Here is a 26,900-nt window from a genome sequence, read left to right as displayed (position 1 = left end):
AAGTTAGTGCTCCTAATTGAAGCATTTGTATAACAACTCTACCAAAGTCAGCTACATGACAATTGACATGATTTAGAACTCAAGCAAGCCGTCCGAGGAAAATTTAACAATGGAAGGTGGCCAGCTGTTGGTGTGTGTTTCGGCGCCGTTAGCCATCTTTGGCTTCGTTTTCTTTGCTGTCACTTTCTGTTTGGGAGTCTTTGGAAATTTATTCGTAATTTGCACAGTTTGCAGAGAATCTAATCTTAACACACCGTTTAACTACTTAGTGGTCAACCTCGCTGTTTCTGATATGTGCGTATTTTTTTTTTCAGTGCCTCTTGTTGTGTTTAGCGAGTGTTTTTCATGGCCATTTGGCGAGTTAGCTTGTCGTTTTTCTCGCCCATTATTTCTTGTTTTCACTGGTGTTTCTGTTTGCACAATGATAACGCTAAGTTATGAAAGATACCTAGTTGTGGTGAAGCCACTGGCACCGAAACTAACACGCAAAAAGGTATTGTGGGTCATCGCTTTTATCTGGATTTTAGCAAGCTTAGTTTTTGGTCTCCCAAGATCCTTTACGTTCGGATTGACAACCGAGAAAGGAATTCTTCTATGTGACCCAGTTGGTGGAAAAATTACCATTACGACTTTGACTAAAATCATGCGCATTATCTGTACTTTAGTTATGCCTCTGATTGTTGTGTCTTGGTCGTATATCCGAGTAATGCGCAAACTCAAGCACGATCTCGCTGTTATTGGAGACGCTTACGCCTCACGTGACATGGTCAGGTCACGTGCCAAGAGAAACATCAAAACAATGCGCCTTCTTGTCACAATCATTCTTGTCTTTGTTGCTTGTTTCTTGCCGTTCAACATGGCTACCGTTGTTGACGATCTTTATCCTGCTTATGAGGAATGGCGTTACAATGAAACGGTTGAAAGTATATCCCGGATGTTACAAGTGTCTTACAGCTGCTTCAATCCCATCGTCCTCTGCTTACTGAGCGCTGATTTTCGTAAAGCATTGTCAGAATTGTGCACAGTTGGCATAACAAGGTTTAAAGGGCAAAGAAGAGTCTTTGTTTTATCAGAGATACAGCAAAGTAGCAACTCGACGTACTCTGCAGTTGGCCCTGGACCAGTCGACACCAGTTTGTAGTTTGACTGTAAAGCGTTAAAAATATTCGATCAGTGCTGCAGAAGCTGTCTGAAAAATCATAAAATAAATGAAACTAAATTATTTATGAAATTCGACTAAGTAAACTGTCCGTCATGGCTACTTTGTTAAAGCAAAGGATCTTGCCTATTAGAGCCAGCTGCAGCAGCTGAAAGAATAACCAATTAACTTTATAGATATTCGTTTCTAGCATTGCGATAGCTGTCTATGATTTTATAAGTGAACATATTGTTTGTTTTTTAAGCCAGGGATAGAAGGTGCATGCAGTACAGGAATGTGGACCTGTTGAAATAAAAGATCTCACTTAATTAGCACAACAGGAGCATGTGAGCCCGGTTAGCTCAGTCGGTAGAGCATCAGACTTTTAATCTGAGGGTCATGGGTTCAAGTCCCATATCGGGCGAATAAATTTTTTTGTATAAGACATTGAATGTAAACTTTGTTTTAGGTAAACAAACTACTTATATTATATTTCTTCGAAAATACAATATTTTAGTTCTTGAAGTTAGTCAATTAGGGATGATAAAATAAAAGTGTGAATGGAATCCTTTATAATTATTTCAGTATGTTAATCGAAGTAATAAACAACCTTTGAAAGTTAGTACTTGACATTTTACAACATCGAAGGAATGCAATTTTAAGGAAAATTACTAAATACAAGTTGTATTGCTAAATACAAAATGCAACACATTATGGAGCCGTTATTATATGTCTACAATAGTACGCGCGCTCTGATTGGCTGCTGAGCGGGCATTATTTTCTTGTAATGACCGGGCATTATGAAACTTTTTCTCGGCTCGACGGTTTTTTGAGTTGTGAGTAAAAGCTACTAGCGAGGGGGCAAAAACAACAAAAAATCCCGACAAAATATAACTATCTTTTCAATAACTGAAAGAAAAATATAAGCATACCGATACTTCTTTAGTATGAGCGACGAAGAGAGCCACAGAGAGCGAGAGCGAGTTTTACCTCCAGTGTTTTTCCCTTGATTATACTCTTTTTTGAATAGTGCTTTAAGGCCATATAATAAATAACTTATTAACCTCGTCCGTTCGGCCATTACAGGGGAATCTCAGACCTCGACCTTGATGTAATGACCTCGCTGTCGCTCGGTCAATACATCACGGCCTCGGTCTGAGATTCCCCTGTAATGACCTCACTCTCGGTTAATAAGTAGTATATATTTCGGAGAAACATTTTTAGTTTATAAGCATTGTTTTCACAATTTTCACTTTTTCTTTTCACTTACATTTTTGTGTTATCATCTTTAGTTATGTTTAGAGCGGTTTTCACTTGAGTGTCGAAAGTACTTTGCGTTTGCTTTGGTTTTGCGTTCACTACGCTTAGTGATTGGTTTAAAAATTTCGCGCCACTTTCTCGGCCAATCAGGAGTAAAACCAAAACCAATCGCGACTCGCTCGCGCACGTTTTCCCGCGCTTCGTGCCGGCTACATGTATTTGCTTCGAGTTTTGATTGGTTCACTCGATTGTTTGTGTCGTTTGTGATTGGTTAGAGTAATTACTTTGGTTTTGGTTTTGGTTTTGGTTTTACGACACTCGATTGAAAACTGCTCTATGAGCGAACTGAACACAAGCTCTGCTTAGCCAGTTACTCAATACCTCAATTAAAAATGTTATTATGTACAACACTAAAAGATTGAAACAAACGTCTACTATATCATCAGACGGACGGACGCAAGATTTAAATTGCATGTAAAAATAAAAACATAAAATGTAAGGTTTTCTTACATGACTATAATGATAAACGTCTAGCACGAGAATCGTATAAGAGGGCCTGAATGGGGGTACCTCGATAACAATAAACACTTAATTTATTGGCTCTGTAACATAAAACAGTTAAATTTTAGGCATTTTAACACTAACAGTAAAAAATTCACTGTAACAGTAAATTTAATCCCCAAAGAAATAAAAACAGCTCCAAAAAGGCCAATAATATTTTATTTAGAATATCAAGAAGTTTTGGGCCATTTTTCGACAATTTCCGATCATTTCGGAAGATTTCTGAAAACTACCGAAGATTCCCGAAGACTGTCGAAGATTTCTGGAAACTACCGAAGACGTCCGAAGACTACCGAAGATTTTTGAGGAGAACTCACAGCACAGGCTTAATGTTCAGCAGTGATTATATTACCGATTTTCGAAGAGCAAATAAGAATTTACAATGCTAAAAGACTAAGGCTTTTTCACGAAAAATCCTCCAAACACTTAACAGTACAGTCGAAGCTCTCGTAAGCGGACACCCTCGGGACGCGAAAAAAGTGTCCGTAACTGGAGCTGGCCGCTTACGAGAATGCTTCTTGTAAGCGGCCACTAGAGGTGTAAGGGATAAATGGCCGCTTACAGGAGCTTGCCGTAAGTGTAAGTGGTGTTTCGAAATGTAACCGGACGTGGATGACGACAAAACAAACACTGAAATATGTTACTGTAATTACTGTAAAATCATTGTGACTCATTGTGACGAACGGCGATGTAAAGTTGATTGGTAAGAACAAGATACAGAGGTTGTTTATAGGATTTTCTTTGGGGTGTCCGCTTACGGGAGCTCAAAAACAAAGAAAAAGTCTAACTCGTTATCTCTGAAAGTGTCCGCGGCCGCTTACGGGAATGTCCGCTTACGAGAATGTAAAAATACAGAGTTTGTATGGGAGTTAAAAACGGGGTTTCAAACCAGGCGGCCGTAAGTAGAGCTGTCCGCTTACGAGAGTGTCCGTTAGGAGAGCTTCGACTGTATTTTCTTTAGAAACAGTAAACATTAAAAAAATTGACCAATTTAACAGCAAACACTAAAAATTATGGGCAAATAACACTAAACACTAAACCCCATTCAGACCCTCGTATAATGGACATGGTAATTTGCAAGATAACATGGAACCCTCAATGAACCCACAACCCGAGCAACAGGTACGCTTCCGGCCATGTTTAATCAATTATTTATGACGTCAAAAGAGGCTTTCGAGACGATCATCAATATGATCCTTTACAGGACATTCGTTGAAAACGTTGTAACATAATGAGAGTGGAAGCTATTTTCTTTCTCGGAGCTTTCCTCGTATGTGTCCAGTGTCATTTGTACACCGATTCAAATGTTGATGGCAGCTCTAAACAACAATGTAAAGACGACACGTGCGTAACCAGTGAAAGACCGTGTTTCATTCCGCGCGAGAAGGGAATTTTAACGCGTCTTGATGGAGTTAAAGTAAGTAACTGTTAAAAAAAGATTTCTTTCTTTCTCTCTCCTTTTATAAATCAACATTGTTTTAGTCCAGTGATTTTTGTTTCACTCACTGTAATCACTGAGACAACAGGCTCGAAATACATTATAACCATTCCTTACAAATGGTTCATTCGGTTCCAGAGAGACCATAATGTCCATATAAATTCTAAAAGTCTTAGGTCCGATGCAAACACTTCTTTTAAATAGACGCGCAGTTACCGTATATCTAGCTACAAATAAGCTAGTCTTATTTTGAAGCCCGTTCGCTTATTATTTAGTTTTTAAATGACTCTTTATTTTAAAAACAAAATTTGACAGCATCATGGCTCGACCAATGCATAGTGTATAAAATGAAAGCGTAGCATATTTTAGTTTACGTAACGATCCGCTGATCGTTCTTAAGATACCTGGATAAAACAAAAACATTATTACTTCAAGTTCTGATTTAGCTATATAAAACTGACTTAAATGAATAAAATGTTAGAGCGCTTTGGTTTTTCTTTTCATTTCACTGCGAGATCCAGCCATTTGAATTACCTGAAGTTGAATGCAGGTACCAGATAACACAAGAAAAATCAGTACGCCGGTGCGAGTAATCAGTTATTATCCAAAATTCATCATTGCATACCGTGACAACATAAATGTCGGCGTTTGAAATTGTAAATCGATATCTTTTTTAGGTAAAATAGTTGATCAGACTTTTTACATATAAGACTGAAAACACGAGGAGTTTGATTATTACTTCAGAGGCTATGGGATTTAGTTGAATAATGACTCTCGTACACACTTTCCGCGCGGTCTTGTTACAAATCTGTCTTGAGCAATTGACTTGCACAATACGTATTTTCAAACAACTGACTGTTAGAAGATCGTAGATCTATTGAATTTTTGCATCAGTGATCTAAGACCATTTTCCTTTTCTGATTTTGAACGTGACAACACTCACACTATCGTTAAATTCCAGTAATTACACAGTCAGTTGATTACATGAAGTCAACAAATTCGGAGAGCCAATCAAATTCATGTTTTGTTCATAACATAGTGAACTAAAATATTTATCGGTCATTCTTCAGGTTGGACACAGACAAGAAGTAGATCTTGGACTCGAGAAGAAAGTATTAATCACTAGAGCTTTGAAACCGTTATTGTTTGGTAAGTTTACAACCTATGAGCGATAGTCAACTCGGCTGCGCCTCGTTGACTATTCGCTCTTATAGTTCACCAATAAATTTTCTCCGATTCTGATTGGTTTAAATTGAACACGTGACGCGATAGTGCCCGTCCGCCGGAGGGCACTATCAGCCCATAGTGCCCTCCCGTGAAAAATGCCCGGATCGATAGTGCCCGCCCGTGACTGTTTTTTGTAAACAAGCTGCCTGCATTTAGTGGGTTTCTCGTCTGGTTTTGTTTCGTTTGTTAAATTTCGGCTTTCAATTGAGTTTTTTATCCTCAAAAGTAAAAATAATTCACGATGCTTGTTTTTGTATGTGCGCGCGGAAGAAAATTTAGTGGTGAACAATAAAGACAATAGAGTGTTTTTGTCTCGGAACTATCGGTCTGATAGTTGCCCCTTGGAAATTTGATGTTCTTAAAACTAGCATATTAGCCCTCGAAGCTTCGCTTCTCGTTCAAATATTTGTTTTAAGAACATCAAATTTCCGCGGGGCAACTATCAGCCGATAGTTCCTCGACAGAAACACTCTATTGTTAAAATAGAAAACTCAGGCTCGTAGTCTAATTGTTAAATAGAAGACAGTGGAAGAACCAATCAGACCTGCGAATTTTCAGTAGAACACGGCTAGCTAAGTGGCTTTTAAAAAGCATTTTAAAACATGTATTGGTATTTACTGGCATAAAATATATACTGCATTCTCTTTCACTACTAAATTCTTCATCCTTTCTTAGAAATTCCGAATTTCTTGTCTGAAGAAGAATGCGACCATATCAAACAACTGGCCAGTGAAAACGAATTGTTTAAAAGCGTCGCCAAAGGAGGTCTTACTGAGAGTGACACATGGAAGTATGACCCAAAACGTGAGTAAAGCTACAGATGTAATAACGTGTTACTTCAGTTTAAAGATGTTTCTGAGATCTTTCAGGACATTTAAAATAACTGAGAAGCTACTTGCTTTTAAACTAGAAAAACGGTATTGAACAATAACATGCTGGATCCTTATACGCAAATGTCCACTCAAAACCGTTTTAGTTTTAATTCCGGCCCCCATCCGTTTCCAGCCCTAAGGAAGGTGTCACAAGCAGTTTGAGCGTCTTTGTGTGATTTTGTCCCTCTATACATGTGGTCACATTCACATGGAAATAGTTGCTTGATTTCTTGGAAAAGGAAATTACTACCTCTTCAGTAAGCACTCTGGTTACGCGTAGTTAATTAAATTTTGCCGACGTCCGTGCAGTCTTGAGTGTCATTAACAAAGTACAGAAAGCAACTTGACCGTGACTTTTGTGGGCTAGATACAAAAGTTATGTATCCTTCTTTAAAATATATTTCTTATAATTACTTGAACTACGTTGTGTGTTTTTTTTTGTAAAATATACCTAAACGATTTCACTGCAGTGTATGGGAAGGCGGATGGACCGAGAGGATTGTATAAGAATTGGGATTCTGATCAAGATGGAAAAATAACAGTTGATGAGGTGAGAAAAAAATGTAGTTACTACAAAATGAGAAATAATTATTTTTGTAATTGATTATTTACTACAGTAGACTACACACGAACAGCCCAAAAAGCAAGTCTGCAAAGATCAGAGTTGACAAAAGTTAATAATCACAAATTTTTCTCCAGATAAAAATGTTTGCAAAGGTATACCGATACCTTTATCTCACCGACGCAGAAGTGAAAAAGATGTAAGTATACAGTCTGTTTATTGTGTATTGTGAATTACTATTGCAAATACGACGTTACTATGGTCTCTAGTTCGTGGTTTGCAGCACTTTCGCTATCTGATGGCGGGAGCTAAGAGTTTTGACAGGTATATAAGGCCTAGTTCAAACGTCGTGCTTCTGCTGTGTCAACTTAATTGCAATAAGGTTCGACTATAGCACGGCAGACTCTCATTCAGACGTCGTATTAGAGTCGTACCAAATTCAGGATTTACTGAAGCTACGTAACAGTTAGTCAGCGGTGATCCAACAAAAATGGCGCCGTTTTCCAAATTGCAGGGAAAAATCCTACTTTTAAAATCATTGCAAGACTCAAGAAAAAAAAAACGTAGAAAAAGGCCACAGAAAATACTTTTCCTTGTGCAAGCACGGCGAATGTTGTAATTGCATTTTTTTCCCAACTAACCTCATGTTATTGAACTTCCGAGAACTCCACTGCTGTTCGAGCCTGTCGACGTCTACCACGACACAGGTTTGAACAATTGTGGAATATATCTTCGCCATGCTCTTCAGCAGAAAAACATCTTGTTTGTATTTCTTTGCTGGCCGCCAACCTCGTCCCCAGGGTCTTCTCGGCGACGAGTTTTCAAAATGGCGACTCCTACAGCCACCATCTTAAATGCAGAGTAGACCCTGAGAACGAGGTTGTAGTCTGGTAAGAATAACATTCAATGCGCATACTCCGTAAAGGAGAATTCTCCTCGGGTCTCCTCGTAACTCCCCGCGGGAACGTTATCCCGCAAAAATACATTAATATAATTTATGAATTTTGTTTGGCGCGGCAAAAGCACGACGTTTGAACCGCTCCGTGCCAGAGTCATGTAGCACGACATGGCTTGTCGAACTAAATTGCTTTGCCGAACTTAATTCAAAAATTTGATTCAGACACCGTGCTTCTGCCGTGCTTTTGTCGAACATAAATTAAATTCGGCGCGGCAGAAGAACGACGTCTGAACTAGGCCTAATTTACTCGAATTGATAACTTGTTTCGAGGGCGTCGCTAGTACCTGCAGCCACAAACCGTCAAAATGTCAAGTTTGAATGGAAGTTAAAAAAATGCAAAATGCGTGTCCTCTATCCAGGTAAAATTGGAATTTGAAAATTATGGGTTTTTGTGAAGAGAGAAACCGGAGTACCAGGAGAAAAACCCTCGGAGCAAAGGCGAGAACAAAGAACAAACACAACACACATCCGATATGGCACCTGGACAGAATCGAATCCGGGCCACATTTTGCTGGGAGGCAAGCGCTCTCACCACGGCGCCATCCATGCCGGCCAATTCACGGTATAAATATAAAATCATGCATGACAAATTAAGATCATTAAACATGTACTATACTTTTGCTCTTGTACAATTTAAAATACTTGCTAAGTTTTCTAGGAAAAAAAATCAACTTCTAATTTGAGTTTTAAATACATGCAGCTTATAATGAGGAACGATAAGAAACAAAAACGACCCAAAAACGGACTTGAAAACATTTGAAAGGGAAATGTTACAAATAAAGTTAATTAAAAGACATTATTTTTTTTATCAGAGGGCACGGTAACGAATCCTGCAATCTGATTGGTTCTTAGCGCGGGCAAGATTCTCCTATATCTGCCCACGGGCCACGGTAACGCTTTCGTGAGTTTTTGTCTTGTGTTTACGATGTGATATGAAATGAAGAAAAAAATAAATAAGTTATTTACCGGCTTAGGGTCGGTCCGTATAGTGAAAAACTGTGACCTCGGCCTTGAAAATGCTGCCCGAGGCCGCAGGCCGAGGGCAGCATTTTCAAGACCTCGGTCACAGTTTTTCACTATACGGACCTCCCAGCCGGCAAATAACATATATTTATGTTGTTGTTTACAGATTTGATGACCTGCAACTACATGAGTTAGACGACGGTAAGTACGAGAATCACTGGGTTGTTTTTTGAGGTCCTGGTTTAGTTTTCACTGGTAAGGATAACAGCTCATGACAAATCGAGAAAGATCGATAAACAGCCAGTTTTGTGAGTTTGATTGAGAACGGGAGATCCTTAATTAATTTGCAGAATTCTCATTGGCTAACTTTTCTTAAATTCAATAACGAGGGCCTAACTACTGGGTCATATTGATTAAGGGCCGGGATGTAAGCTTTGACTAAATATAATGACCCGTTACTAGGATTATATCAAAAATCAATTTTCCACAAACATAACCATCCCTCGTGAATGAATGAATGACTTTCGTCACTCACTCACGAATGAATGAACGAAAGAACGAAGAAGCGAAGGAACGAACGAACGAACGAACAAACGAACGAATGAACTTCCCTTACTCGTAAATGAAGGAATCTATGACTTTTTCGTGGGTTAATAAAATTTTACTTCTGGGACGTTTGACACTTGATGGTTTCCTCTTTACTCTAAATAAATTGGTGGCGTCCTGGGCATACTACGTATTTCCTCATTCTTCTACATCCCACTAACTGATTAAACATTCTTTTTCTAGGTGTCATTACCCGTGAGGAGTTTCTGGATATGAACACGCTTCTGATTGACGGATACATGTATGAAATGGGCCGGAGCCATCCACGTCATAGAGAAAGGTTCAGTGAACAAACATGGCTAACACAGGAGCATGAGGACGGAATTCTTCAAGACATTCGTTTGAGGTAGAACAAATAAATGCTCAGTTTAGATAACAATAAAGAAGAAAATTTACGGGTTTTGCAAGGTTATATGCAAATGGAGAGCTTTATAGTTGTTTTTCTAGCATCGATTTCCATTAAATGTCAACTGAAAGGTTTGTTATGTTACAATAAGCCGTGGTAAAATCTATACATTAAGTATTAAAGATGTAAAAATATTTACAAGACAATGGACAGCTATCTATAAAACTTTTAAAAAAGGTAAGTCCTTAAGGCCCCTTTTGAAGCGCTGTTTTGAGTTTGCCTTTTGCCATGTAAGTGGAAGTTTAGTCAACAGCTTTGGAGCGCATGCAGTAAAAGCCACCTCGCCATATGTCTTTGTCAAATACCTTGGCTGATCTAAATGTTCATTGGTGACAAAGAGGAGGGGGACATTGGGGGGTACCCAATACCGCAGAGAAAGAGAACCTAAGTGAAAGCGATAGTGAAGCTTATCAGTCAAATAGCTAGGAGATGCACCGTTAAGTCACTTATAAACTATTAGTAAAACCTAACACACGCATTGCTTACGGATTATCATGCGTTCAATATCGTTTTACGTTGCAGAGTACAAGCCATTACAAAGCTTCCTGATGAGATTATTCATGGGAGTGAGTACATACAGGTAAGGCGACTATTTTGGTTTACCCAAACCGGCTCCCGTCTTGCCTCGTAGCAAAGTCGGTAGAGCGTCGATAGATCTAATCCTGAGGTCGTGGGTTCAAATTGCACAGGGGTCATAATTTTCTTTGCCAAGTGGGAACACACTCCCAAATTTTCTTCAACAGGGTAGTAACCCAGGGGGATTTGGTGTATCAGCAGTATTGCCTACTACCGGCACCCAATCACAAAAAAACATACAGTGTTACACATACTAATTAACTGAAATGGTCGTCGACGGTGGGTGATGTTCATGAATTTTACATCAACTGCAGATTGAATTAAAAACTGCAAAAAGAATCCTTCTTAGGAAAAAGTTGGCGGCTAAACATTTTACCACAATACCTTACAAATCCGAAGCAGTCAATAGGTTCATAAAATACCATATTTCCACGAAATTAATCCCTGTACTAACAACATACCGTAGAATTCCGGTTATAAGCCCCCCCGCTTATAAGCCCCCCCGGTTATAGGCCCATCATCCTGGAAACAAAAAAATACATCCGGTTATAAGCCCCCCCGGATATAAGCCCCCCTCTACCAGATGACAGTACTGAATAGAGCTAAATGTTGCTTTATTATGTGTTTTTAACTTAAAAACGTATTTCCATCAACACTCTCGTGGCTCGTTTTGAAACGTTTTTTTCATTCCGCTTATAAGCCCTCCCGGATATAAGCCCCTCCGCTTATAAGCCCACCCAAAACCCCTTACGAAGTTGTATAAGCCCAGGGCTTATAACCGGAATTCTACGGTATTGTGTATCAGCTAGGCTTGACAGGTAAGGTAAGGTGAGGAAACTTCATTGAGCCAGGGCGGTTCATTCAGCAACGAGGCTGGTATCTATTGGGGCCCTGGAAAAAAATCCATTGGGGCCCTGGGCTTGAAGCTGTTGAAGGTTACGTAGAACTTATCTGTGTGTTGTTATGAGCTTTTTAGGGTTTTCGCCAGTCGCCATCCTTTTTCTTATGGAGAATTTACAGATTTAAAAAATGGTCCTCACTACAAAAGTTATATTTCTAATTGCACAAAGTATGAAAGAAGATTAAAAAATTCAGAGCTTTCACTAATATGTGAACCGATGTCCTCGGCAAGTAAGCGGATTCGATGCCTTAGCATCTGGTGGATAGGGATAACTCAGAACCATATGAACTTGTGGTGTCACGGATGGCGTTGTCTGTCCCAGTTCAGATCAATTACAGTTACATGATTGTATTTGACAGGTTGTCCGTTATGGAGTAGATGGTCATTACCACGCTCACTTGGATAGCGAAACTCACGAGCATCCCGAGTTCCCATGCTGTCATCAGGTTCCAAATGCTGGAACAGACAATAAAAATAAATGCAAGTTATGTAGGTATGCATTCTCATCACCTGCCTGATGCACACTGTATTTAAGACGCCTATGCTTGATGCACACTGTATTAAAGAAGAAAATAGATACTGATCACAAAGTATTGGCAAATCACTTAATACAGAGTGCATATATGAGTAACAAGCAGTTTGACTTGTTATCCAGGGTAGAATTTTATCAAACAAATGCATGACAACAGTTAAATGAACAAAGAAATAAGCAAATCAACTAACAAACATACAAAAAATTAAACAACCAATCAACTAAAGGATCGAAACGACTGGTCCACTACATTGATATTTATTTGCAGTGGTTGTTTTTGTGCCAAACAAAAGTACTATATTTGAAGTTGATCCTTATCACTGCTTACTCCTCGTAAGAAAGTCAAGTGGTCATGAAATAACCATTTTTATTGTTTTTGTTTAATGGACTATTTTTTTAGATATGTTACATTCCTCTATTTCTTAAATGAACCTCCTGAGGGTGGACAAACGGCTTTCCCCATGGCGGACAATGCGACTTTTGTGAAAGAGGTAAGTATTTCTCCCGCTGAGGAGTTCAATAATTATTAATCACTCCTCAATTTCTCAACACAGCTTATGGCATATCAAGTTCAAAAGTATGATTAGTTTGTTCGTGATCCTGAACTTTTCTACGGCTCCAGAGGAAAGCAAAAAAAAAAAAAAAAAAAGAAAAATCCGAGAGATGAGCAGTGAAGCCGCGAGCCGAGAAATTGTGGGCTCTTACCAATCCAATCCCTTCTTGTTTTTACCGTTTATTGTCACAATTGATAAATTTTACGCTAGAATCTACGAAATAGTTTTCAAGTACTCGTAGGCCAACGAAATCCTGATAAATGAGGACTGAGACAGAACTGATCATGAAGCACGCACTGAGGCTCGAGCTTAATCTATTCCGTATTACAATTACTGTCATCCACGTCTTTGATTTTTTCGCGTATCTCATTGACATCAAAAGAAAAATATTATCATTGTTTATTAGGGTTTGGGTTAACTTACGTGATTTTTATGTTATGCAGAATTTCGCGAACTTACGATCCATACAAGACTTTTACAACCTAAGTGAGTTCTGTCACAAGTCGAATCTCGTTGTCAGTCCCAAGAAAGGAACTGCGATCATGTGGTACAACCACTTTATGGACCCTGACAGTGGCTGGATGGGAAAGATGGACGAATATTCAATTCACGGAGGATGTGCAGTCAAGAAAGGGTTTAAATGGATTGCAAACAACTGGATCACTGCTCCATATAAGGACCGCGCGCATGTCCCGAGCCAGTACATACAAGGCCCTGAAAATTACTTCACTGAAGACTGATTACTCGTAAAGAATAGTGCTGCAGACCTCAATGTCAAATATCCACCATACGACGATACGGAGTCGATAAGCTAATACAGAAGAGAAAGGCTGATTGCTTAGGAAACAGTTTAACTTGCTAATCTCAAGATCAGATCATCTGGAAAAGAAACTCTTATAATTAGCTTTCTTCCACCCCCTTCCTGCCTTGTTAACTCCGGACTCGCCCATGATGAATAACGTCAATTTATTACATGATAAAAAAGAATCCTAGAAAGAGTTGCTTCAAATCGCACGAATTATATCGGAGTTCTTAATGCATTTGCTATTTTATGAAGCGGAAAAATAACTGTGAATTCAAAAAAAGAATGCGCTTCGAAAAACGCTTACTGCGACGTTATAAACTGATATTAGTTATACTGACATCAGTATTAGATTTGCCGCCAGAGACAGAATCCGATGACGTAAAGCGACTAGCTTTTATAGTTGGTCCACACTTAAACCCGTGTAGCAGTCGATTCTTTTCCAAGCGCGCGGAGCGAACGAAGGAGGGGGGATTTTTTCTTTTCCCAGGCGCGCGCGCTCGTAGTTTCTGTCATTTGCCTTGCGCAATTGTAAAGGAATCGACTGCTGACGTATGCTTTTCGTACTTTTAAGTGTAGTACAAGTCGCAACGATCATTTTTCCTCGTACACAACGAGATGATTTATTTTATACAATAAAACAAAAAACCTATTTCTTGTTGTGATTAGAGTTTAATCAATAACATTTTATACTTCCACCTCGTAAAAAGCATAAAATAATTTTGGAAATACAGTCTCGCAAAACTCCAAAAAAGCGCAATCTAAAATAATGGACAAACATTTACACAACTGAAGTTAATTTTCGCCATTGCACAACCGCCGGCTAGGAAGGCTTCTGAATCAAACACTACGGCCACCACTCGCTATCCTAAAATTTGAATTACCTCCTTGTTCTTCAACCTAACCTTTGAAATTTTAGGATACATTCCAGTTACCAATTACAAACCATTGTTTAGAAACGTCGCGTTAAGTGTTTCGGCTAGCTATATGGATAATGATTACAAAAGGATGCTAGCACTGAACTGAAAAAAATACGTACGGCTTTGTCTTATGCAATTGAAAAGGTCTAATTACAGCAATTCTGGTTGCTCTATAGAAAAAGCTTTTTCGTTTCCTTTACATGTGACAAAAGGGGTTTCACAAGAATTTTATAGTCTAAACGGGTAGTTCGTTATTTTTGAGTCCTAAATAATATCAAACTTTCCAAGCCACGAACTCGGAAGATGGGCGCCATCTTTGTAAGGCGCAGTTATCCACAGATTGGCAATCCATTTTTCTCCTTTCAGTATATCACATCCTCCATGTAAACTATAATCGTCCCTTGGACCCATCCAGCCACTTTCTTCATCTAAATAGTGATTGTACCACATGATAGCTGTTCCTTTTCGTGGTTTGATCACCAGACCCTGGTGGCAGTTGTGGCTGAGGTTGAAATAGTCCAGATCCCCGCGGCTTGAAGTCAGGAACTAATGAAAAGAAAAAAGGGGATAACTATTTAGCCTGCGAATACAGCCGCCTCTCTTCGCTCCCGGCCGGTTTGGCGAGGCGGCTGTTTTTGCAGGCTAACAACTATTTGGCACTACAATCGCATACTGTCAGAGTTTATTTGTCTAGGTTCACAGTTCTTGGAAGAGACACAGGAAACATACCGATGAACGGGACCACAATTTTTTGGAGGAGGGGGATCAAAAGTCCTGAAAAAATTGTTCTCAAAAGCAAAAGAGCTCGAATAATTTGTTTGCAGACATCGAAAAACATTGTCTGTAGGAAGATGCAGCTGGAAAAAATTGTTTGAACTGACACGGACCCCCCCCCCCCAAAAAAAAAAAAAAAAGAAAATTGTTTGTCATGAAAACAATTTGATCCAACCCCTCCAAAAATAGATGGTCTGTCCATTAGGGCGACAGAAATGACAATCGTTCATTTTAGCCGATTATACTTTCATATAATGGGCAAAAATGAAGGATATTTCCTTATAACGTGATCTGTATCGGTATAGATTTACAGTCTAACCGAGCACCGTAAGTAGGTAACGGTAAATTCACACAAAAAGTGTTAAAAAAAGAATTTTCAAATTAAATCAAACATTAATTCTGATTTCAGAAGAAATTAAACCACCAGTAAAAAAAAAAGTAAAACGAAAGACGTGAAAACGAAAAGATTAAGTGATCCTTTTGCAAATCCTTGTCGACACTACCAATCACTAGTCTCCCGGATCGTTCGATTGTCCGATAAAAAAACTGAAGCCTTAGCAAGGCGTGTTGGATTTAACACCCGGTGCACTTTGTTTTTTGGCTATTAATTCCCATAAGAATCTCCCATAGGAGTTTTGGATGTTATTCATCATTAGCATTTTTGTATAGTTTATATTTAAATTTTCAACGTCGTTCGTAGCTAGCTTACTGTTCACCGTTAATTTTTCTAACGAGCCTGAGATTTCTGCAGTCCAGACTGTTTATCAGAGTAACTCTTTGGCGGCCACAGCGCCAGAACAATGTAAGTTTGTGGGTTTCGCTTGTTTTCATCGCTGCTTGTCAATTTGTATATTTCACAGGTTTTGTTTATTTTTCAGTTTAAACCTCAACTCAATTCTTTCTCAACTCATCTCATCGATTACTTTTCTACTCATCTATTCATCATGTCAATTTCCATTCGTCGTACATGTATTTCAAGTCTGAGTGAAGTAAATGGTTTACTTAGTGTTTATTATTGACTGCTGTTTCTGGCTGCGAAAGGATTCGCTTATGACAGTTACAGAGCGTGTCATTATCATGGTCAGGCAACATCGCTGCATGCCGATAACCACAGCTGTTAGTCCAAGGCTCAGATATGACCATGGGATCCCACAGACCACAAATGGTATACAGTATATAATGATTTTGTTCACATTCGTTCCCCCCGGGGGGGGGGGGGGTACTCCCTATAATGGCCTATACGGGGAGGCTCCGCCCGAAAGGGGTACCATTTTTCAGGCTTCAGGTATATAAAAGGGTAGGGATTTCACAAGTTTAGGTATACGAAAGGTTATGGAAATCTGTTATTTAGGTTTCTAAAAGAGCCTTTTATTAAAACATTTCGAACAGACGCAATTTATGGCTGTATTATTTTAATTTATTAAGTGCTACATGAAAATGACAAGAAAACATCCCGTACTAAGTCTATGCTATGTTTTTTAGGTATATAAAAGGGATACATTTTGGTACAATTTCTGTCAAAATGGTATATAAAAGGGTAAGGGGCTAGACCTCGGGGCGTAACCTCCCCGTGTTAAACTTTTTTGGGTACCCCCCGGGGATTCTCTCTTTCCTATTCCCCTACACTTGGATATAAAGCATCTTACCTCCAGGTTACGAGAGGTGTTGTCTGCCATTGGGAATGCAGTCTCTCCTCCTTCCTCGACATCATTCAGGTATAATAAAGGACTGTAACATATCTAATTAAATGCAAAGACAACAAATACAATACAACAATACAATACAAATACAATCTTTATTTAACGTGGTCAGCAACACTTAGCTAAAAAGCTAGTTTTCAGGTGCGCCACGAAATAAAAATACAAAAATAGAAAATAGAAACTTCTTGGAAGTGTATAAAAATGAATTAAGCTATAATTAAGAATAACTACGAATTAAAAAACAGAAATTAAATTAAACAAAACAGATTAAATAATTCGGTGCAGTGAAGTGCAGTGTTGGAGAGGTTTTTTTCAATAGTACAAATATTTACCAATTCAGATAATATCAAACAAATGTCCAATCATTGTTGAACAAGTTGTGGTCATTTTAGTTACGTCACTAGTAACCACAGCAACCGTGAGTAGAATCTGTTAAAAAAAACACCCTTATTGAACTCCAAAACGGGCACGGTGACCCCATTTTTTGATGATGGAATAATGATCAGCATGTTAAGATAAAACTTTTGGCAAAGTGTAAAAAAATCTGTACATGGGGTTCAGAGCCACCTTAAATTTTCGAAAATTCTACACACACGATTAATACTTCGGTTAACTGTTACGGAAAGAAATAAACCGTTACTTGTAAAAAAAGCCAAAATATTAACCGTTAACTGTAATAGCCACTACCGCATTTAGACCCTCAAGTGTTGATAGCGCATGCAGCGTCTACATATATCACTGAGTCAGCTTGAAAAGACTCTTACCTACAAAGTCTACAGCCCTCGCCTTCTAGAAAAGCTCCTACCACATCTTCATAAAGGTGGCAGCACTTTTTGTCCGTTCTCGTCTCAGTTTCAGAATCAAAGTGGGCGTGGTAGTGACCATGTTTTCCATAACGGACAACCTGGTGATAGACAAACATGGTTTTTTTTTCACTACAAGATAATCCATCGCCAAAAAATTAAAGTAAGGGACTGGTCAAGTACCAGGGGGGGGGGGGGGGGGAGCAATTGGAAAAGTAGTGGCTCGAAAATTTGTGACCCAACCCTTCCTTCTGGCTCAAAACTGTCTGACCCACCCCTGATAGGGGGGCTGAAAATTACATGACCCACCCCCTTTGCTAAAAAATCAAGGGACCAATCATTTCTTTATTATCTGTTAGGGGTTGGAGGTTTTTTATTTGACTTCAGCTTTAAGAGTGAAATTCCCTACAGAGACATTTTCCCTGATGGACACTGCTGTTCCATGTACGTATTTTTCCATTTCTTAAAGGGACTGTGTCACGGATTTTAGCTAAATTTAGGCATGAGAAATGACCATCAAATTCGAAGAAATATAAAAAATAATCTCTTAAAACAGTGAAGGAACATTTCAATAACACAGCAAATACAAAAGAAGGAACGGATGGCCTAAAGTGGCGAAGATTGAAACGGATTGCGATATGGGTTTTTGAAATATGGTCCGGCGGATCAGTTTTCAAAGTTAATCTCGTCTGCTTGTAACTTTAAATTATAACACTCAGGAGACATATGTGGCTGCAACGAAGCTATGGTTTTGTTATTTAGAATCATAGAAGTAATTTCTTTGCAAACATTAAGTTTCATAGCGAGTATTTGACAAAACTTAACAAAATAAACTTAAATCAGCCGTGACACAGCCCCTTTAACACACCAAAGAAAGATGAATTTTCTTATTCAGCCTTTTTTATTTGTGTGTAAAATCCATGGGGAAATTTAGACACAAACATATGCAAAAACTGAAACAGTATGTAATATTAAGGGGGCTCGATGTAGTTTTTTTAGTTGTGGTTGTTTTTAAAATGAAAATTAACATGGAAGCCAATCCTCGATTTTTGCCAAAATACACCATAATGATCAAGTATGACCAAAGTTTATTTTTTTAATTGTCACTTAGTCACAAAGGTTACCATAGCAATCACTGACGTTTTCTTTTGTTTTCAAACACGCCTAATTTTCTCGAAATCTAGATTGACTCTTGGTATTAATTTTTTGCTATGTTAAAGTTTAGTAGATTGACTTACTGTTGACGAAATGTTAGAAAAATCTGTAAGAGCTTTTTTAAGTAAATCAAGAATGAAGTTTTCAGAAAAATCCCGTGTTAATGTGAAATAGGCGCTTTTTAATTGTTTCGTAATATTTAAACGCATTCATTCAAAATGAAATATAAATACTTACACCATCAAAGACCATTAACTAAAAGCGAGAGAGTTTTTGCTTTGGTTTTTTAAAATATATCGACTGCCAATTGTAGGAAACTACGAGAAGTTACAAAAAACTCCATTCTTGATTTACTCTTAAACGCTCTTACAGGTTTTTCTAAAATTTCGTCAACAGTTAGTCAATTTAAGAGGCTGTGTCTGTAATACTGGTCTGCCCGATCTGGCTTGTTAAATAGATTTCGCTCTTTTCTAGTGTGTTGCAAGACTTTCATGTACTTACACTAAAAACACAATTCACTTGACCGGATCATTAATTTTTTTCGAGTTTTTAAGGATTTTCGGTTCACCCGAACGAACACTTAAAACGACCACAGTCAAGGTTTAAATTTACCACAACTTTGAAAATTAATTAAAAAAGAACTAACAACTTCTGTACCAAACAAACACCACAGCCTGTTAAATTATGTCTGTTTAATTTATCACACCAACTTTCACGAACATTGAGCTCGAATCAAGCTAGCAGCAAAACATTAACGACACCCCTATCACACACCTTGATGAAACACTTGAAAACGGCTCAGATTCAAACTTTATTTTTGAAAAAGTGAGGCGGTCTACTTCAATCAAACCAACGCAGCCGAAAAGTAGATGTAATAGAAAATGTTCCTATCGAAAAAAACCTTCTGGTATCGTCTTAATGAAATATTTACAGCTGTGTAAACTTGCCCAATTTCGAAGATCTTCATGTTTGCAGCCATTTTGAGGGACTCGTCAGGACGAGGAGTTTCATCAACTGGCCTCGCAGACATACCTAACACCATCAGAAATAAACAAAGATTAGATATAAATACATTGCAGTTCAACTGAAAGAGAATAAATCGTGTTTAAAAATGGAAGCTCGACTTACATTTCAACGATTTCTACGGGCGTAAGGTCATTCTTGTTCGAATTTCGCTTGATGATTCCACAACAAATAACAATATTTGACACGCAGACTTTGACTGAATGTAGCGTTTGAATCAGTTAAATGTAGTAACCTCGTGCTTTCCCTTCTTTACCGGCGTACAGCGAAGTTGTTTTCACGACAAAACAGCAAGCATCAGGTAAAGAACACCAAACTGACATGTTTATCGATTGGTCGGTATATACTTCATGTATGGAGTACCGTTGTGTACCGTATGTGTACCCTATAGTGCCTCATACATGAAGTAGTGACCGACAGGCCGTTTCTTCGGCAGTTTCTTCGGCGTTCAACGTTTTGCGATGGAAAATCTTTGCTGTACGCCAGTAAGGAAGGAAAAGCACGAAGTTACTGCCTTGAGCTGATTCATAGGCTACATCAAGTCGAAGTTTGTATGTCAAATATTGTTATTTCTAGTGGAATCATCGAGCGAAATTCCAATAGTAACAACCGTACGTCCGTAACAGTCAAAATGTAAGTCGAGCTTCCATTTTTAAACACGATTTATTCTCGTCAGTTGAACTGCAATGCATTTATATCTAATCTTTGTTTATTTCTGATGGTGTGAGGTATGTCTGCGAGGCCAGTTGATGAAACTCCTCGTCCTGACGAGTCCCTCAAAATGGCTGCAAACATGAAGATCTTCGAAATTGGGCAAGTTTACACAGCTGTAAATATTTCATTAAGACGATACCAGAAGGTTTTTTTCGATAGGAACATTTTCTATTACATCTACTTTTCGGCTGCGTTGGTTTGATTGAAGTAGACCGCCTCACTTTTTCAGAAATAAAGTTTGAATCTGAGCCGTTTTCAAGTGTTTCATCAAGGTGTGTGATAGGGGTGTCGTTAATGTTTTGCTGCTAGCTTGATTCGAGCTCAATGTTCGTGTAAGTTGGTGTGATAAATTAAAAAGACATAATTTAACAGGCTGTGGTGTTTGTTTGGCACAGAAGTTGTTAGTTCTTTTTTAATTAATTTTCAAAGTTGTGGTAAATTTAAGCCTTGACTGTGGTCGTTACAAGTGCTCGTTCGGGTGAACCGAAAATCCTAAAAACTCGAAAAAAATTAGTGATCCGGTCAAGTGAATTGTGTTTTTAGTATAAGTACATGAAAGTCTTGCAACACACTAGAAAAGAGCGAAATCTATTTAACAAGCCAGATCGGGCAGACCAGTATTACAGACACAGCCTCTTAATAAACTTCAACATATCAAAAAATTACTACCAAGAGTCAATCTAGATTTCGAGAAAATCAAGCTAGTTTGAAAACAAAAGAAAACGTCAATCGTTGCTATGGTAACCTTTGTGACTTAATGACCAGTAAAAAATAAAACTTTGGTCATATTTGATCATTATGGTGTATTTTGGGAAAAACCGAACATTGGCTTCCTACATAATTTTCAATTTCAAAAACGACCACCCTATAGCGCTAAAAAAACTACATCGAGCCTCCTTAATTCATAATCAATTATTGAAGAGTTTATATTTTTATACATAAATTAATAACGTACAGAAACTACAACCACTGTCCATCATTCATATCTGAAGTGTTTGGCTAAAGGTTTTACTGTTAGGCCTAAAGCCCAGCATGAATGTATGCACGTTGAAGAGAGACAGGCAAAACTGATGTTATGATCACAAGCCATCTAGGGGGGTCAGGGGGCATGCTCCCCCAAGAAATTTTTATATTCGGGCCTTTTGAAATCGCTAGAAATTCATTTAAAACTGCTCACATGGAGAAATTTATCAATTTTATATACTGATGAATACTAACTTTTAAAGTTAGTGAATAAATAAGATGACCCACCCCTTACGTGTAGATCAAAATCACATAACCCACCCCTTTTCGAGGGCTCATAAACTAATGACCCACCCCCTTTCTGCTCCGGCCCACCCCCCCCCCCCCCCCTGTACTTTTTGACCAGTCCCTAACCGTAGTGTTTACGTTGCCTAAGGCTGTGTTCACTCTTGGTGCCTGGGCACGGTGCCCGAGTACGATTCTCGCTGGGCACAAATGTGAACAAGCCATTTTTTCAAGTACCCACGCTAGAAATTCGGGCACGAGCCGACAAGGTCGAGACCTTGTACTACCTAGCGGTACTCGGATACTTTGGTTTTCTGTGTCTGAATACGGCGCTTTTATTTGCCGGTGCTAAGGTCGACCGCGGTCAAACGTCAGAAATATGCAAAAAACAAGAAAAGTACTTCAAAGATAAGGTTTTAATTTTCACAGTTCAAATTTCAATACATTACCGGTATCCTGACGATTTACTAAGTTTTTTGGAGCTTTACTAAAAAAGTTCTACTTGTTTGAAAATAGCGATACCTGGACTTGTCGGCGCCATTTTGTCAAAGCACTTTGGTTCGAATGCGGAAAATTTAAAAAGTAAAAACACTCGTTTACCCGAGGAAATGGGAATATGTTAACACTCAGGTGCTATTTTATCTACCCTTGCTCATACTAACACTTCATAATGAACGAAACTCCCTGAAATAGAAAGAAAAGCTGCCTGAAACGTTTGACCGCGCGCGGTGAAGTGCTAAGGTACCAGTGCTTGGGCACTAAGTGTGAACACAGCCTACAATAGCTGAAATTTTCACGGTAAATCAAACCCGATAAATCAAAACAAAGTATTTTTATTCGACACAGTTTGCTAGTCATCCAAGACATCCTATGCCAGTTTCGTCTATATGTACACAATATAAGTTCTCCCGAAGTATTTCTACCCATTTTGCAGGCAAAGTTTCGACTGGGCCGTGGAATGGTCAATTACCTGAATTCTTTCACTTCCGTAGATGATTTCCCGAGGAAGCCTGGTAAGTTCAACAACTCTGAAAAATTAAAAAGAATAAAATGGTCAGTTAAAGCACGCGTAAGTTTATAACTCTTCGACTTAACTAATAAGATTGATTTTCAGCCTAAAAACAAGAGCGTCCTGCAAGAAACGAAGACCTGACAGCGGAACAAAATGGCCACCCCAAAACTGACACCTCGTCCCAATTTTCGCGCGACCATCTTCCCCCTCCCCGGATTTTTGCTTGTCATTCAATGATCTACGAGAAACAGTACTAACATGGACTGCGTTTTGCCTAACCGGAATTAACCTGTAAACTATACCTTTCTGTTACTTGGTCTAAAACTGGATCTTCCAAGGCTCTCTGGTTAATCCAGGTCTGATCACTGAATCGGGATCTGTGTAGCGGGTGTGACAAAGCGGTTGCTGTCAGCAAGTCCATTAATCCTAAGGAATTCATTGTTTTGAACTCATCAAGGGTGGCATATCCTTGGAAAAAAAAATAGTTATGGGTTTTAGCTGCTAAGTCTTATTACGAAAATGTTAACAAATTTATCAGTGTTGGGGAAGGTGTTCACATATATTATAGTTGTCATAGCAACACGGCATTCATTGCTGAGGTTGCACTAAAAATAAATAGTTTTCCGTTTCACTTTCTGGAACATTTGAGGGGAAAAATAGCAACTAACACTGCTCCAAACCTCCCCACTTTCTAAGCACTGTTAATTACGCATACGTTACTGATCTTTCCGGCTACCGATCGTATCTTAGTTTGCTTGTATACCAATCCTTTCCCAGTGCAATAGAAACAAAAATGATTCAATTTACAGTTAAAATGATCTATATATTTGCAAGAATGTCATATACCATCGTCTAATTCCGTCACATTCACACTGTGAAGCCTGAAAAAATAAAGAAAAGTATGCAAAGATTGATTAACATTGCATGAGCGGGAAATAGCAAGGGGAACGAATAACGAATTAGTGTAATCATTTGAAGTAAACGAAAACGTAATGTATGTCTTCGGAAATGCGGAAAAAGGATGTCTAAATTTATTGTTGTTACGGTATAGACGAGCGACTGAGTGAAGAACTTTACTCAATATTTTGTTCTCACGGTGCCTCTCTCCATTCTAGTAAATAAATAGATACCGGCAAAATAAATGCTGGGGGTTGATGATATATGGGTAACTGTGCCATGGCTCCAGTTTGGAGTAGAAGTACTCCTTATCGTTTCACGCTACAGACTGAATGGGAGATAAGCACCGGCCGTATCGACCACTAGGTTTGAACGCAGACTTAACCTCGAATAAGCTTTTTCACTTTCATTCTATTATTTTTTTTGTTCTGTATTTTTAAACCTTTGGACTAAATCAGTTACATACACTTGCAATCTTACATTTCCAATGTGTCTTTCTTTGTTAGAATCAGGTATTGGTACTTCTTAGCATAACCCATCACCTGTCAAAATATAAAGATCTAAGTATAATTGAAATTTATTTTGTACAATTAAAAACACTACAACATGACCACCAGACAGCTGGAAACACAGCCACTTGCATTTTGTCCACAGTACATTTTAAAGACCAAAAGTTTAAAACTAGCTATTGCAATTTTTGCGTTGTTTGCCTTTAAGTTTTTCGCTATTATAATATTATTTTCTTTTTATTTTTGAGCTCTTTTCGACTTTTTTTTAAAAAATTGCAGATTTTTTTTTTGACCAATCATAGTCTAAGGAATGCGAGGGGTGACATTTTACCGGAGTGAAATCTAACAGAGGAATGAGGAATTGGGGCCACACTTGGACGACACTGGGAAGGCTAGCCCAGGTCAAAAGCCGATGAAGAACTGAAATCGTCAGTGGCCTATGCTCCACTTGGGGCTAAGGGCTTGAGTGAGCGAGTGAGTGAAATCTAACACTTCAGCAGGTTATGAGACTTCATCTTCTCGATACAGTATTTCGAACCATAAGGTAAAAAGACTAGTAGGAATATATTCTGTCTAAATGAAGCTTTTAGTAGAAAAGAATGTGATCATACCTCTTCCAAAGTCAATTTTCCATTCTTGTCGACATCCCAATAATGAAAATAATCATCCTGCATAGGTCCACCTGAAAAAAAGAGGCAACATTGATTATTTATAACCAACCCTTTTACAGTATTACTAAAGTCATCATCATCATCTTCATCATCATCATCATCATCATCATCATCATCATCATCATCATCGCCATCATCATCATCATCATCGTCATCATCATCATCGTCGGCGTCGGCGTCGTCGTCGTCGTCGTCGTCGTCGTCGTCGTCGTCGTCGTCGTCGTCATCATCATCATCATCATCATCATCATTAAACCAACAAAAAAGGCAAGCAATTTGTTCTTACTTCTGATGTCAGGAACCTCAAATTCACTCATAGACTGAAGTCCTCCACGAGCCACACTGGCGATGAATTGTTTGCTTTCCGCCAGCCGAATAAGGTGATCACATTCCTCGTCAGAAAGAAAATTTGGGATTTCTAATCCAAAAATAAAAAAAAACTGTTACCTAAGTTTGACCTTCACGTTCAAATCTTAGATGGCAGCAAGGAGGGGAATGAGACCGCCAAAATGGAGATACTCTGGTGGATACTAGGGCCACAAAGAGTACCGATGGGCCCAGCCCTGCGACAATAGAAACGTCATTCCTGTAATTGATATCTATGTCACGGATATTACGTTTATTGCAGGTTCTTTTAGATGGCACGAAATAATACCATGGTTTCAGAAGCGTAATTACTCAGGGTGCCAAAGGTTCAAGTTTTTGTTCGCGAGAAGGGATGAACCCGCAAAAGCGTGTCACAAACGAAAGCGTGACACGAGAGAAAGTTTAGTACAAGTGAAAACTGGTTGCTGTAGCTTCTTTGCAGAACTGTAAAAAATATACCGTAAAGACACTGGGCAACTGAAAGGCTAAACAATATTAATACTCGAATATTTTAGTAAGCTTACCAAACAAAAGAGGCTTCATGGCTCTTGTTATACGTTTTTTAATTCCATCTCCAAGATCTATTTCTTCCACATGTCCAACCTAAAAATGTAGAACGCCATTTTAAATTAAAGAAACGTGAAGACATAAAGGTTAGTAGATGAAGCAGTCGTAGATTGTACCCTATTGATTTGCCTCAGTCTTCATAGCTCAGTTCGGGTAAAGCATCTTACAAGAGTCGTGGGCTCTAATCCCGTTAATAACCTCAATGACCACTTGTCGATTGTCCCGCGATCCCTGTTCCTGTAAGACAAGCTAAGCTTGCAAGCAGCAAGTCCCCATCCTCCGAAGGCCTGGAACGAGTTTGAGACCTCCTGATCTTCGCTCAAGCAAATAAACTAAGTGTTTACCATCCTTTAAAACTTTTATACAAAAAACCTTCATGCCCCTATAAATTTAGAAGGTGTCTTGGGAAATATAATAATTTTGGTACTTTAATAGCCAAACGTACAGATTTCTCCTTGACTATGATTTAGTATGAGAAATCCAAAGGGTTCGTAGATTATCAAACGGCAATACATCATACAAATTGAAAGCCTCTCGTTATGTATTTACGAGTTCAAAATATTTAACTATTTTCATTGTCCTACCTTAACGCCATTTATTCTCGTCAATCCAGCCTTTCTGCCGATAACACAAGGTTCATCTCCGTGAGAATCGAACTTTTGGTAGTCGCAACTTTCACCGTCCCGTACAAACCTACACACATTGTAGCCCTGTTTCTTGAGTTCAACTTGTTTTTCGCAATTGGCATACAAAACAAAAATAAGGCTTGGAAAATAGAAAGTCACTAGGAGACTAAATACAGTCATTGTTCATAGCTTTCAAGACAAAATAATCATTTTTATTTTGCCTCCTGTGCTTTCATAGTACCAGTGAATTGCACTTATGTAATAAATATTAATTAATCGAGTTCTCGGTGTTTTATCTTTACCCAAAGAAATGTTTTTCTTTTTATAAAAACCAGCATCCCTATGAAAAGATTGGATGTTTTCTGTACAAAACGCTGTGCTTCTACAAGATTGAGGGAATGTTGAACTAAACTGACGTCGGTTATAAATTCAACTGAGCAAAGAAAACAGGTGGAAATCACACCTGATAGTGCAATAAATTATTGGAACAAAAGAAGGAGCGAATGGCACCAGAAAATAGTTCAAAGGCACCAGAAAAGTAGTTCGACCTCGTGGTAAA

The 26,900-nt window shown here is 38.6% G+C and overlaps 2 protein-coding genes, 1 long non-coding RNA gene, 1 other non-coding gene and 1 pseudogene across 5 annotated transcripts; 3 read left to right on the top strand and 2 right to left on the bottom strand.

The window, feature by feature from the left end:
- On the top strand, positions 1-1,854 carry LOC144649442 (RYamide receptor-like). The gene has a single exon (XM_078508932.1). It carries the CDS (start codon positions 110-112, stop codon positions 1,139-1,141), a length of 1,032 nt encoding a protein of 343 aa, XP_078365058.1. The 5' UTR covers positions 1-109; the 3' UTR covers positions 1,142-1,854.
- Trnak-uuu (transfer RNA lysine (anticodon UUU)) lies at positions 1,490-1,562 on the top strand. Its single transcript has one exon. It is a non-coding gene; the product is annotated as a tRNA-Lys (tRNA).
- Positions 1,855-4,130: 2,276 nt separating the features above from the next.
- LOC144649430 (transmembrane prolyl 4-hydroxylase-like) lies at positions 4,131-13,833 on the top strand. The gene is made up of 11 exons (XM_078508919.1): positions 4,131-4,376; positions 5,468-5,546; positions 6,300-6,428; positions 6,967-7,046; positions 7,196-7,257; positions 9,146-9,180; positions 9,769-9,931; positions 10,514-10,571; positions 11,828-11,961; positions 12,401-12,491; positions 12,998-13,833. The coding sequence occupies exons 1-11, from the start codon at positions 4,191-4,193 to the stop codon at positions 13,292-13,294; spliced, it is 1,314 nt and encodes a 437-aa protein (XP_078365045.1). The 5' UTR covers positions 4,131-4,190; the 3' UTR covers positions 13,295-13,833.
- Positions 13,834-13,934: 101 nt separating this feature from the next.
- Positions 13,935-26,624, bottom strand: LOC144649427 (transmembrane prolyl 4-hydroxylase-like; annotated as a pseudogene). The gene is made up of 11 exons (XR_013569896.1): positions 26,300-26,624; positions 25,673-25,751; positions 25,069-25,200; positions 24,723-24,793; positions 24,083-24,144; positions 23,552-23,586; positions 23,008-23,173; positions 22,664-22,721; positions 17,515-17,654; positions 16,697-16,789; positions 13,935-14,822 (listed from the first exon to the last, which is right to left on the bottom strand). The product of XR_013569896.1 is annotated as a transmembrane prolyl 4-hydroxylase-like (transcript).
- On the bottom strand, positions 19,386-19,989 carry LOC144649464 (uncharacterized). Its single transcript, XR_013569901.1, has 2 exons — positions 19,837-19,989; positions 19,386-19,740 (listed from the first exon to the last, which is right to left on the bottom strand). It is a non-coding gene; the product is annotated as an uncharacterized LOC144649464 (long non-coding RNA).
- Positions 26,625-26,900: the final 276 nt, after the last annotated feature.

Source organism: Oculina patagonica, chromosome 4, assembly GCF_052425735.1.
Source record: "Oculina patagonica isolate OP01 chromosome 4, crgOcupat, whole genome shotgun sequence".
Classification (NCBI taxonomy): domain Eukaryota; kingdom Metazoa; phylum Cnidaria; class Anthozoa; order Scleractinia; family Oculinidae; genus Oculina; species Oculina patagonica.
The sequence above is the reverse complement of the archived record's forward strand: the minus strand, read 5'-3'. Positions and strand labels throughout refer to the sequence as shown.

Excerpts from the sequence above, each read along its gene's own strand:
- LOC144649442 (XM_078508932.1), top strand. The coding sequence starts at position 110 with ATGGAAGGTGGCCAGCTGTTGGTGTGTGTTTCGGCGCCGTTAGCCATC.
- LOC144649430 (XM_078508919.1), top strand. The coding sequence starts at position 4,191 with ATGAGAGTGGAAGCTATTTTCTTTCTCGGAGCTTTCCTCGTATGTGTC. Across the intron at positions 4,377-5,467 it reads CGCGTCTTGATGGAGTTAAA|GTTGGACACAGACAAGAAGT; the intron begins GTAAGTAACTGT and ends GTCATTCTTCAG. Across the intron at positions 5,547-6,299 it reads TTTGAAACCGTTATTGTTTG|AAATTCCGAATTTCTTGTCT; the intron begins GTAAGTTTACAA and ends ATCCTTTCTTAG.